The sequence below is a fragment of the Furipterus horrens genome, unplaced genomic scaffold (genome assembly GCF_987537825.1).
Source record: "Furipterus horrens unplaced genomic scaffold, mFurHor1.1.pri manual_scaffold_2, whole genome shotgun sequence".
Classification (NCBI taxonomy): domain Eukaryota; kingdom Metazoa; phylum Chordata; class Mammalia; order Chiroptera; family Furipteridae; genus Furipterus; species Furipterus horrens.
This window is the reverse complement of record NW_028327172.1, coordinates 140324585-140338332: the sequence shown is the minus strand read 5'-3', so window position 1 is coordinate 140338332 and position 13748 is coordinate 140324585. Positions and strand designations below refer to the sequence as shown.

Genomic DNA, 13748 nt, shown 5'->3' with positions numbered 1-13748 from the left:
AAAGGAAAAGTACAGAGAAGAGTGAAAACGCAAGAACGACTAGATGGCTATTGCAGTAATGTAGGCCTGTGTTTGATGGTGCTGAACTAGTGGGACTAGAGAAGTGGATACAACTGACATTGCACCAGAAGGATCAACAGGGCTTGGTAGCTGAAGGATTCTGAGTGACAGGAAAAGGGAGGAGTCAAAGATGCCTTTGTGTGTGAGGAGGCTGAAAGCCATCCTGCCTGTGGACAGGTCTTTGACTGGCATAATTCAGCTTTGGAGTTTGGCAAAACCAGAATTTTCAGGTGGCTGATGGAAAGATTTAATTACTTGGGCCACTGTGTAGACCTGATTGTGGCTATTTGGAACTTAGATAGAGTGAGGTGATGGCAGAAAGAGGGCTTTACGCATACCATCAGGTCATTCCAAGTCTTTCTGGAATGTCCAAGGAAGATGAAGAAGAGGAGCTGCCTTCTTCCTCTCTTGGCTCCAGCACAGTCACTTTAGGGTGTTCACTTGTCAGCCCCACCAGATCCCTCAGCACCTTGAGATTGGACAGCTGCTGCCTCCTGACCAGACATGCTCGGCAGACGTAGATTGACAGAGATTAGATCTCTTGTGACCTTCTCCTTGCTCTCTTTGCTCCATGGGTAACCTAGACTTTACAAAAGAAACATGTTACTGGTAAATAATAAGAAATAAACACAGGAAGTATAAGCGAATAAATAGAAAAACACACGTGGCTCATATTTCTGCTGCTGTTGTGTTAGGCTGGTCGTGACTTTTTCATGATGCTTGTTCTGCTTTCTGGTAGAAGTCAGTTTTCTCATCTGTGGGGCTATCTTCATCTGACCCTGGTCTCACTGTTTATAATGTGCACTGTTTGCAGACCCAAAAAGTTACCCCTTCATTGGACAAGGAGACTAAATATTTAGAATGGTAATGACCTTCATAGACTCACAGCTGTGGTCACTGCTGTCAGACCCTTCTGCTTATTTATCTCATCACATAGCCTTTCCAGGGCAGGGCAGAAAAGAAAGGCTGCTTCCTCGCCCTTCCTCTGCAGAAAACTGCTCTCTCCACAGTGGACCTCCCTTGGAACTCTGTATTTTTAGTTCCTGGGAACTAGGACTTGGGTTCCCATTCCTTAAGAGATCTGAGAAGAATGACATCCTGAGCCTGTGAAGGATATTGAACCAAGGTTTTCACTTTCTCCTTCGTAATCTCTGCCTTTGTAGAATTCTGGGGAGCTTTCTCATATTTTTTCCAAAGACTGATTAATAAAAGTCTAAATAAAGATAGTTTTACAGTGTCAGAATAGCTTTTAGAATTCTAGTAACACAAGAAAATGATGTGCTCTCAAGTGACGTGGTAAATGACTGCCCTCTGACCATACTGTGAGGGCCTTAGGTGTGGCGCTGACTGCCTAGGCCTATTGTCCAACTCCATAGCCTTCCCCACCCATTACGTGGTTCCACTGGGTCCCTTCATTGTGTAAGTGAATGGGTATTCACTTCCCTGTCTATTATCTCACTGTTGTGCAGGGGAAAGACTTAACTGCTCCTCAACTGCCTACTTTCCTTGGAGCAGTGATTTTACTTAGTTCAGGAATGAATTAGAGCTGAGTCAGTGGGCAGGAACCTGCAGACCAGGAAGAATCCAAACACTGACCAATTGTCCTCTCTCCATTTCCTGTCTACCTTTCTTGGACCCAGCTACTCATAGGGATGTAGCTGTGACTTCCACATCTGTCTTCGCCTTGTTTTGTCACAGGCCACTGTCATCAGCACACATATATGTCCACTTTGTGTGTTTGTACTAAATTCATACTATGCATTTAACTTACTAGGCTGAATACTGTGGAGAGTTTCAGGAAGGATATCTTCACTTCTGAGTTGCATATTATTAACTATGTAGACATAGTAACTATTGCTTAGGCTTTCTTATTATTAAACAAACTTTTAACACTTTAAATCTTTTTTTTACTATTTGGAATAATGGCAACTTACACAAAGTAAATATGCTCAGATCTTCTGTTCCCTAAATTTGCTCTTAAATTGCCATGTGACTTACGCTAATACACCTGGAAAATGATGAGAAATGGGGTAGGGAGAACAATTTCTTTTTTAATTTGTTCTAATATCTTCAGAGTTTCTCTGAGATTTCACAGTAGTCTTAAATGACAAGGTCCCTCTAAAAGCGTTCAGTACTGATCAGGCTTTCTTCACTAATAGTTATGTTTTTATTAAAAATTAATACACATACAAGTGCACATCCACACACACACCACATTGTACCTATGGTTATTTTAGCCCCTCAGTATCGTTAAAGAGGCTCATAAGGCAAACTGGCAATATTTTCAGTTTAGGAGGGATGTGAGCATCTATCACTTCACTTGCCATAATATCAGGCCATATGTAATCAACAGGAGGCTTGTTTCCTATTGATCTTCTTTGGCCTTCTAGAAGATTTTGTTGAACTCAATTGTCGTCATTCAGAAGCTGAACTGAACTGCTAAAAGAGTCAGAAAACGGTGTGAAATTGAGGGGCTTCTTGGAGAAAGTTTCAAAATCTTTGTTCCTGAAAGTAAAAACATGAACTTCCTGATAGTATTAACTTAATGGGACCTTAATATTTTATGTAGAAGTTGCAATAGCATCATGGCCTCCAAAGAGTTTAGACTCTTGGTGATGTCAACCAAACTTGCATTAGTAATTTATGAGCTCTTATCACTTCACGTCAATCTGAACTGTCATGAAGCTGGAGAAGAAGCCATAATTTTGTGGTATCTAAAGCAGAAAAGACTAGAATTAATAAACCACACAGCGAGAACCTGAGTCTGCATGTGAAAGAGCATGAAAGTACAGGCCCTAAGCGTCAAGGAAGGTGCCAGAACGTCATTCTATCAAATCATCTGCACCAAAGAAATTTTTAGTACATCTGTCTTCCCTTAAAAATAATTCTTACACCTTGATAATGGAGAAGAATATAAAAGAGAAATAGAAATGAACATCACCAAACAAGTTGACTTAGGGTCTCCTAACTCTCTTTGTCTTAATGGTTGAGGCCGTGAATCTGGATGATTCATTCTGAGGCTGAGCCTTTCAGTTGGGAGGATAAGGCATTTACCCCTACTCACTAACCCTTGTTGCTTGTGCTTGGTTTCTCCAGAAGTAATCCACGACCTCAGAATGGAACGCTGGCTCCTTCCCCACTTCCTGTGACCAAGCCATTGGCCGCTGCCATTTCTGTGGGGATGCCTGTAAACCACCAGAAATCAGACTCTTCAGAGATGGACTCTGACTTGTCACCCAGTTGCAGGCTCAGTGACCTGAGCAGAGGGGGCAGTTTGGAGAGTCGAAGTAGCAGTTCTCGCTCCAGAAGCCTCACTTTGGTGAGTGATAGTTTCCTTTCATGCTTTAATGTGCTGTTGTTGGCTGGCTTTGGCCCAGCTCCCTCCCTTAAGGAAGATCTTATAAAATTCTTCTGGGTTAACTAGCTTGATGTTTTTGGAATACTCACTTTGTGAAATGGCATTTAATTTTTAATCATCTTCAATTTGCAGAAGTACAGAGTATGATCCATAGCAGTGAAGGGAATCTCACTGCAGCCAATAGCACGGCTGCTTAGACCCAAGGAGGCCCCTGACTGAAGGCAGCCTTGAATTTAGGCAGGGCCAGATGCCTCTCAGTTCAAAAGACCTGAAGAAGGAGAAGCTCCTCACAGCATAAAAACAAATTCACTTTAAAACAGATTTTTAACTCCTTTACAAATATAAATGCTTTTATATCCCTTTCTCTCAGAATCCAGACTCTTACATATCATAAGCAAGCTTGGGAACTTTCATAAAAAGGGTCTTTAGTTTTAAAGTTAAGAGATGACCTTTTTGCACTCCCCACCCCTCAGGATATTCATCTTTCAGGATTGAGACCTTTATATTCAAAGAGGGAAGGACAGGAGAGAATTAGCCTTGGGTTTCGCTAATAAGGGTCTATTGTTCATCTCAGTTCCATCTTCTAGTGGGAGCATTTTCTGTCAGATACTCTGAGCCCTAAAATTAACCCCAGTTATGCTGAATATAAGAAAGATATATACAGTATAGAAGGCAGTTATTAGTAAGATAGAATTTAATAGATTCCTACTTGCATATTTTCTTTTTTTTAAAGCATCATGGTATTGTTCCCATGGGAGAAGCTCCCAGAAACTTGGTTCTTCTCACCAGTGCAGTAAATAATTACAGATCAGCGAGTCTATAATCATGCAAGCAAGCAGGGTTTATTGGTGATATCTTCTCATGAAAGAGAATGGGCCTTGCCAAGGTGGGGGAGAAGGGCCAGAGCAAGAGCCAGGGTGGCCTGAGGCCTAGCGGCCAGAGAGAGCCAAGAAAGCCAGTCCTCTGTCCTGAGGACTTACATAGTTGGTTGGCAGGATGGGGTGAAGAAGTAAAATATTGATTGACAGGTAAAGGTGGTTCTAGCTTTCCAGGACAGCTGAGTGACTATCCAAAGGTGTTAATGGGCTTCTTCCTTTCGGCCCTATGGGCCTTGGGATGAAAGCACAGTTTCAAAGGCTTTCTCTCCCAGATAATGGAAAAGATACATAGAATTTCAAGGACTGCTGAGTCAGTGGATGGGACACCTAGTCCTCCTCTTCCCTGCCTTGGTTTGCTATCTATCCTACCTAATAAATATGTAATAAATATTAAATAATAAATATTATTTGATTGAGTCACTGAGAGAAAAATATATTATAAATCACTCTGAAAATCTGAGAATCTACAAATCTTTAAGAATGGAGACTTAGGTACTAATTTTTAAATTAAAAATATAAAGTATATTAAAAGACATATTAAAAGAGTATGTATGAAAGACAGATTAACTTGAATATGTTCCTTAAAGCTTCGTTAGGAAGCAGTCCTGCTCTGGTACAGAGGGCGTGGCTAAGCTTGATGTGGCTAACTTAGGCACAGTAGTCTAAAAGATTATCTTGTGTGTGTAGTAATGGAATAAAATTGAGAATGATCACCAGATGACTGTGATATCTAAGGAAATGGGTGTAGTACATTAGGAGCCAGGGCACTTGAATTATTTTTTTGTTTTCCACATTCATTGTTATGTGTCCTTTTGATAAGAGAACTGAAATAACACCTGCCGTCCATCTCCTCCTAGAAGAGAATGTGATCCCACGTCGTCCAGTGCTTTGGACTCAGGGAAGGAAAGTTGCAACTTTTATATCTCCATTCTAGTGTTACAGGGTCTGTCCTTCATATTAACCAGTTAATGCCTGCTTTTACCAAACCCTCTGTGGTAGCTCAAAAGCACATGTTCACATAGCGCCTGACTGATCACTACAAGCACACCCACTGTGGTGTGGCATTAACTGAATAAGTGACCTACTGTGCCTTTTGTGTGCTTGGTTTATACATCTGCTCAAATGTGGAAGCAGTGTCCTGGGTGTCAAGGACACAGCGGTGGAGCCTGCATGCTGGTGACTGTGACGCACTGTGACAGGTCCAGCTGCTGCAGATTGTCTTCCCTGCAGCAGAGTCTGGGGTGGAGGTTAGGACTGTTCCTGAGATCAGCATCTGGAAGGAAAGGAAGCAGGACTGAGTGGAGAGGGAAGCTGAGCTGTGAGGTAGGCCCAATGAAGGCCTTAGCTGTTGCTCAAAGAGCTCTGGGGCTGGAATAGCCCCTCAGTTGTCCCCATTGGGTCAAGAGTGGCACCTTTATACATACTCAGTGATCAGCCATTGGATGCAGAACCACTCTGGAAGGAGGCATGACCTTGATGAGACAGTTTCTTTCAGCTCAAGACAGTCCCTAAAGAGACTGACAGCTGAGAGCCACCTTTCATCAGCACTCCCATCAGATGGGAGAACAATTCCTTCATTTCCAACGGGTGAGCTGGGCTGAGTGTCACACAGACTATCGTGAAGGTTTAGCAGCAAATGGAAAGAGATGTCTTAGAGTGATTGAAACTGCCAGAGTGCCTGCAAGATGTCTTAACTGAAAGAAGCAAGTCTGGAAGATGAATTCAGGGTGTTAATAGAATATTGCCGTATAAAACACAGCTCTTCCTAGGATGCACATGTAGGCAAATGAGGTCTTAAGGTCTCTCATCTGGCACATTTGAAGAATATGCATCATGTTGACTCTTTGTCAAGATGTCATTCACAGGAATACATGTTCAGAGGCAAAAGCTCTTGTTTGAAAGAAAATCTATGACATTTCAGGTCCAAAGTCACAAAGAGAAATGGCTTATTAGAAAACTTTTTATCATGAGTGTATTTTTGATAATATAAGATATTAGAAATATCCTTAGATTCATAGATGGGGAGATCAGGGTGGGTGAGAGGAGAACAGCCTTGTGCTCCTCACCCCCTGTGGTGGGAGGATTTTTTTTTTTTTAAGCCTTCAGTGGTGGCATAGGTTTTACAGTGGAGTTTCGCAGGGATCAAAAGGACAGTCCCCAAGATACTTACAATTTTTCTTAAACCCCCAAACCATCCTTGTGTATTTTTAAAGTTGCTTTCTTCTTTACTAACCAATCAGTACCCTGAAAATCAGCTAGACTAGTATAAACACAAGGGTGTCAGAGGCATGCTTGGGTTCAAGTTCACATTTGCCTCCCTTTGTAACCTAGGAAACGTTATTTAATTGCTCTCTTCATTAGTTATTTCTTTCCTTCATTAGCTTAAGAAAAGGAGGTGAGAGGAACAATTCTTTCTCAAGGATAATATAAATATATTGTAAAGTTTAAATGTCTGGCATCTAATCAGTGCTTATAATACCAGCTTCTCTTTTTCGAGTGCCCTGTAGCTTCAGGTTGAGCATAATTCCACTTCGTACTGCCACCATCATCTTGTTTGGAACCATTTTTCCCTGTTATATCTCTGTCTCTTATGAGTAGTCTTCTGAATTTTTTCCTTTGATCACTAAGGATGAGATGATAAAAGGAAAGCACTCCTCTCCATAATATCTCACAAATGTCTTAATTCTGCCAGTCTTACTGTGGGCACCACTTTGAATTTAAATTATAGAATGCCTATCCTCTACGGTTCTTATCTATTCAGTAAAAGCCTAAAGTAATACTGTATTGTGTTTGATTCATCTGTGTGTTCATCACTTTATAGGACAAAGTGGAAGCAGTGTTATAGATTCTACTTTTATGAAGTGCATAAATTATATTCTCATATGTGTTTGATTGCATAATTCTGCCTCATACCCCTTTGGCTGCCTGTGCCTCGCTGTCTGATGGAGGACACATTCCAATGCTGTTCTAGTACCTTCTACTTAGACCTGTTGACTGTTTTCAAGCATATTCCTTAATGGAAAACCATAGAGCTAACTTCATTTATCATCAGTTATTATTCCACAGTTGTGTATTTCCCTTAGATAGAGCAGGCTCACTGAGAAAATTAGACATTTACTTTTAAAAGGCAACAAAGGTTTTCCAAACAACCATGGAACATTTGACTTTTACTAAGCACTCTTAGCATCTAGGTGTCCTTGAACCAGTGAACTATCTATGCTGGTACAAAATTTGTAAACTTAAAAAAATTTTACCCTCATACTCTACATTTTGAGGAGTCTAAATCTGGAGAGGAGCTGTATGTTTTTATTCTAAATCACTGGGTCTTTTTATGACTTGCTCTTTAGAGGGAGAATCAACCTTACTAGCTTCTCCACTTGCTGTCCTTTAATTCTTGACCCCATAAAAGATTAGTTACAGTGTTTTTAGGCCTCTAAATTGTATGGTATTAAATGTACCTCTTGGAGGGCTCTTTAAGTAAAAGATAATCTAGTTCCAACTATAAATGTTTCTTTTAAGCAAAGGTTATTTTTAAAAGAAGATAGAAGACTAATGCCTGATGTTATATGAGAATATCTTACAGTTTTTAAACACCAGTTGAAATGTAGCCTGGGATACCAGAGATCTTTGCTCTTTAGGAACTTTTCTCCTGAGCCAATGCAAATTAAAAATTAAAATAGCTGCTTAAATAGGATTGTTGTGGCTATCCGTATAGGGAAGTGTGTGAAGACTTTATCACTCCAGAGACTAGTTGTGTTTGTATATGTATTTTGTTTTTCTTATGAGGAATTCTTCCTCTGAAATTTTTCTAATGGAAGGTATAGTTAGAACAAGAACAAATTGAACAAATCCTGAAATACTTAACTTAGAGAATGTTTTTGAATGTGTTTTTTTCTTTGAAATTTAAGAAGCTTTCATACAATACAAGGCAGAGCATGCCTTTGCAAAGTTGGTAGTGTTGTTCTGCAACCTCCTACCTTAAGAGGTAATACAGATTCAAAATAAAAGATTCAAGAAGGATTCAGAGACCTTCTTAGTGATAGCTCTTTAAGGTGACAAAAGAAGCTTGGGGTGTGAGGTTACCTATGTTCTTAACCCCGTAAGGCCAGTATTTCAAAGACTCGCGTATCTCTGAAACACCTTAGTGCCACCGCCAGGGACAGAATGCTGCCTCATTCCAGAGTCCAGAGGTCCGAATTTGGACTGTGGTCCTGAATGAAATCTGCTCTGCCCTGCGGGATCTGAAGCTCCATCTAGAAAAGAACATGCTTTGGCTAGTGGAAGAGTGGGAAGCTCTTACTTCCCGTAGTTCTTAAGAAATTAAGTGATATATGTGTTTCTTTAGGGTGGATTGGAAACATCCAGAATTCCCAAGCATACTTTCTGTTCATTTTTATCTCTAAAGTGGGCAGAAACAATGACCCAAATTTATTATTGAGTTTTTGGTGATTTAATATTAAATGAACTATCTTGAAAGCCTCCTTCTCATTCAGCTGACAAATGTTGTGGCCCAAAAGTCACACACAGAGTCTGTGACTAGATAGCAGTTGTCAGCTCCTGATGAATCCTTCTCCAGAGCCTTTAATGTCTTTGGTCTCACCCATTCACCACGGATCAAGAAGGTCAAGCCAGCAGTGGTGAACGCCATCTTCATGGTCCAGTTGGACTGGAGTCTAAGGCGTACACTAGAAATCTGATATACTTGTTGCTAGATGATCTCAAGGAAGGAAGACAGACAGAGGCGTGGGAAGGAATAGCAGACTGGTCAGTCGTAACCTCGTCCTCCTTTCAGTTCTGTCTCCTTACCCGGATTGAACCAAAAACTTGCTGGTCAAAACAGCCAATTTAAGATGAAGCTTACATAGATTTTTTTATAAAAGCTCAATAAAAATTTAGTAAATGCTTACTACATAGCACAGTTGATAGATGATGGAATAAAATCTGGTTTTAATCTTTCCAGGAACTCAAAATTGAGTGCAAGATGATACCAAGCTTGTGAGGGGCTGGGTGTGCATGCGACGCCACGCACTACAGCGGTTGTGTCTCCACAAAGACGTCTCTATCACATTGTCAATTCAAAGTGTAATGCAGCCATGGAGCCCACTATGATCCTTCAAACCCATTATTCTTAAATCTGTAATCAAAACTGTACACAAAGCTCATCCCTCACTGGTTTGTTTGTGTCTCTTTCCGGCCAGAAGTACAGGTTTAAGTTAGCCCTAGTGAAAAATTACTACAATGACTAGTTAGAAGTAACCATAATTAAACCCTGTCCTGAAACTGTGGGAAACACCACATGCACTTACAGTCTTTCTCATGAGATTGCCAAAGTAAGCACAGCATTTAACTATGTGAGGAACAAAGAGAGGCTGACTTGTTCTCTTCATTCTGCCCCTATTTTGTTTCAGCTGCAGAGCATTCTCTCATCAGCTTAGATTTTTCAATCAATAAAACCTGCTCAGGTGTCAGGTAGATCATTTTGGTGTCCGTGAGAAGAAAATGTGAACGTCAAATCACACTCCTCCAAAACAAATATCCAAGGCTGCCTACCTAGGAGGCTGCTGGTTAAGAGATCTCAAGAAATATTTGTACAGTGTGGTGAATGCGGGGTTGGGGAGATATAAGGGGACTAAATGGTAATGGGGAAAAATACAAGGAAAAAAAGAAAAATAAATATTTTTAGCCATCACACTTTTTTTTATGATGTGTTTGTGTAGAATAGAGAGGAGTTGTGCTGGTTCTTTTTCCTCCCTCACAGGAGCTGCCACAATTATCTTAGTCTGCAGTGAAACCAAATTTCTTTGTTTAAAAGAAAAACAAAACAAAAGAAAGAAGCCTAAGAACTTAATTTAGTGTTTTTTTTTTTAGGTGGGAGTTAGTTTAGTATGAATATTTTAACCCTTTTTGACATGTTTGTTCAAACAAAGGTTTTTTTCTCTATTATTTCCCCCCAAAATGAAAACTCTTGTACCAAATCTGTGTTCCCATAGGCATATCTAGGGCTCCTGACATAACCCTCAGCAGCACTCACTGGAAAGGTTTGTCATCCACCTTATCTGGATGCCCCTCTCAGAGTGTCACAGGGACTGGGGGATGTGTTCTGCCATCTTTGTTCAGGGGACTAGGCGTCAGCTACAGCAGGACTGGGTTCTGCCCATCGAGACTTGTATGGCGTGCACACATTTCCTTTAGTAGGTTTAGCATTTTGAACTTTATAGTTTGAACATAGGAGAACTTAATTCCTCACAATCATACATATTAGATAGAAATGTATGCACTTTTTCCCTTGAAGACTTGCACCCATTACCTGAGGTCAGTATGGCAGGCAGGTTGGGTGGAGTATGGTTTCCTATATAATTCTTTTGGCATCTAGAAATTTGTAGCCTTATGAGCTTCCTTGTTCTCCACAGCCCAAATTTGGTGCATTAAAAACACTGTTTATAGAAAGGGAATTAAAACAAAAAAATGCTGTCAGCCTGCTGCTACCTTCCAAAGAAAGCTACTGTTTTTGTTTATCTTCATTTCCTATCCACTTACCTCTTTGGGAACTTAAGTTAACAAATTCCACTTCCAAAAGCACAACCAGTCAAGCAGGGACTACCACTGCTAGGGCTCCGTCTTCCCTCCCCATGGGCCTCTAGGCCACTGCCTGGCTTTATGCTTTTTTCTTTTTTTAAATATATAACACCTTCATTGAGATATAAATCACATACCATACAGTTTACCCATTTAAAGCATGCCACTCAGTGGCTTTTAGTAATTCAGAGTTGTGCAGCCATCATCACACTTAGAACATTAGGACATTAGAACATTTCCGTCACCCAAGGAATACCTATGACAGTTAGCAGTCACTCCCCATTTCCCTCTGACTCCCTGGCTCTCTAGATTTGTGTGTTCCTGCAGCCTTGCTTTTCATGCTCTCTTCCCCAGGGCCTTCCTATTTAATGTGCCTGTCTGAGAAAGGCAGCGTCAGCGTCTCCTGGGAACGGGAAGAATAGACTGAAACTCTTGGACAAGGGCCATGTGCCCCTTTTCTGTCCCAGAATACCCTGCTCCCAGAGTTTTCTTCTGTTTCTTCTTTCTTTCCTCTCCCAGGTGCAAGCAGAGTCCAGGGTCACTCGGAGGACTGTTTCATATTTGAGGAATTAGGCAACAGGCTGAGCCCACAGCCTTTTTGGTTCTGCCCCTTAGGTAGGGCTCAAGGCCAGGCTGATCACAAAGAAGGTACTTGAGGATACATTCCAGTCACCCTACGTTTTCTGGCCTCTGACCTCAGAGAGACCTCGAATGGGTTGAGGATGCAAGAATCTGCCTTCCAGGACCTAGGACTCTGATCACTGAGCAGCCTGGTTAAGACTGATGGGTGTCTCACATCACACAAGAACACTGAGGTAAAACTGGGAGCTTCAGGAACTCCAGGGTAAGGTGTATGAGACCTGTGCAGGTGTCCAAGCAAGGGTCTTGGATTAATATGTGATTAAAAAGGGAAATAAGTGGAACAAAACAAAAAACAAGCATAGTGCTAGTTCTAGTCTTGGTTCCTCTATGGAATAGTTGTACAACCCTTGGAAAGTCATTTCATTGCCTCTGAACCCAGTTTTCATATCTTCACATGAGGGAGCTGGACTAATTGATCTGTGTATTGCATCTCTCAGCCTATGAGCCTTAACACTTTTTCACAGAACATAAAACAATTGTATAGGACCTCCCATTCATAAGCTTATTTTCCCAGTGAAATCTTATTTTGGGACACCTTGCTTTATTAGGTTGCATTAGATGTGTGGGTTTTATACGCTCCGTTCTATTTTTGTCCCTCCCTTAATGTGGGAAGTTGGCATGTGTCTTAAGCTGCAGGTCTGTTACAGGCCAGTTGCCTATTTAATTCTACTGTCTATACAACCAAAGGGAAATAATTATACCTAACCAAGGCAGATTATAAAAAACTTGTGAATAACCCCATTGAAACACTGAATTGGGAAGGTCAGAGTAGTAGGGAAAGCGCAGAGAGCATTAATTAGTTCCCTAGACTTTACATTCGATCAATAGTGGTGGTTACAGCTTTTTGCTGCTGTTGTTGTTATGGTTGTTATTGTTGTTGTTATCATGGTATCCTAACAACATCTGTGATGGTTGTAGTTAACTACAGGGGTCTGGGTTATGTCCTGATGATTTTAGAGTTGCAAGGTTTCTTTGTTGCCTCACTGTGGTAAACTACTCCACACGAGTAAAAGAAAATGTGAAATGTCTTGGTGAATTGGAGAGCAGGAGAGTGAGGAGCAGCGAGTGCTGAGCGGATGGGGACAGGCTCATCCAGCAAGAATAAGGTACGTGGAGGAAAGATGAGGTAGGAAGGTTCCATGCCACATACTGTGACCCTCCAGATGACCCCACCAATCTGCAAGAAAATATAGAAGCATCACAAAATGAATAATGCTGCTGGCTTTCTTATGAAAGTTTCATGTTCTTGTTACCAGAGGGCTAAAACAGGCAGACCTAGTGAGGAGGCATGACATTTTGGTTACCGTGATCATCTGCTGGCTACCAGACAACTTCTAAGTTCCATGGATAGTTCACAGATATATCAGACATGAATTTTCCTTTAAGTGTTAAGTCCAGTAGAATTAAAAAGCACAGGCGATGAACAACTATAGTAAAAAATAAATTTTTATGTAAGGACTTGATTATACTTTTTTACTTTATTTTGTTGACACTGTTCCAGATGTTCCCCATTTCTTCCTCTTTGCCCCCTCCAACTAGCCCCTAACCCCCTACCTTCGCCACATTTTTGTCTGTGTCCATGATTAAACTTTTTCAGTACCTGAAATCCATCTGCTTGTCTCTATTCCCATTACCGCTACTCTAGTTTAAGTGACCTTTATCTCTTATCTAAATTGTTTCCCATATTCAGTACTTCCAACACTATAGCCAACATGATCTCTTCAAAATACATATCTAACTATCCCTTCTCCCTTTTTGTTTAACTCTCAACCCATTTCTTTTACGTTATTTACATATATTATTCCTCTCCAGAGTTTTATTCAGATCAGACCCAGACCCCCTTTTCTAAAGGTGTGAATTGATTCCCATGCTATATGTGTCCATAACACCCAGAGTAACCTTGTTATAGCCACTTCCACACTCTAAAGTAATTGTCTCTTTTCTTATCTGAAGCCCTCATTAGATGGTCCACTAGACAGCAAGAACATTGTTTACACGGCAGCATTTACAGTGCTTAGTAGATACTCAGCTGTGTGAATGTATGATTCAGCAGCTGCTGTTGGAGTAGGCTGGAGGTGTGGTGACACTTAAATTGGACCATGAATGATAGGATAGGTAAGATGTGTCTCTGCAGAGATGGGCACAGCAAGTGGACAAAATCTAGATTCCTACCTCTTTTTGTAAATAAAGTTGTATTGTAAGAAAGTTAGGCCCTTTCTCAGCATATCTATAAT

General features: G+C 40.8%; 1 protein-coding gene across 1 annotated transcript in view; it reads left to right on the top strand.

The window, feature by feature from the left end:
• PROSER2 (proline and serine rich 2) overlaps positions 1–13748 on the top strand; it is a 44738-nt gene that overhangs the window by 17992 nt on the left and 12998 nt on the right. The window contains exon 2 of the mRNA XM_090266545.1: positions 3157–3379. Coding sequence (XP_090122671.1) covers positions 3242–3379 — 138 coding nt within the window. The 5' untranslated portion in view covers positions 3157–3241. The remainder of the gene's footprint in view (positions 1–3156; positions 3380–13748) is intronic.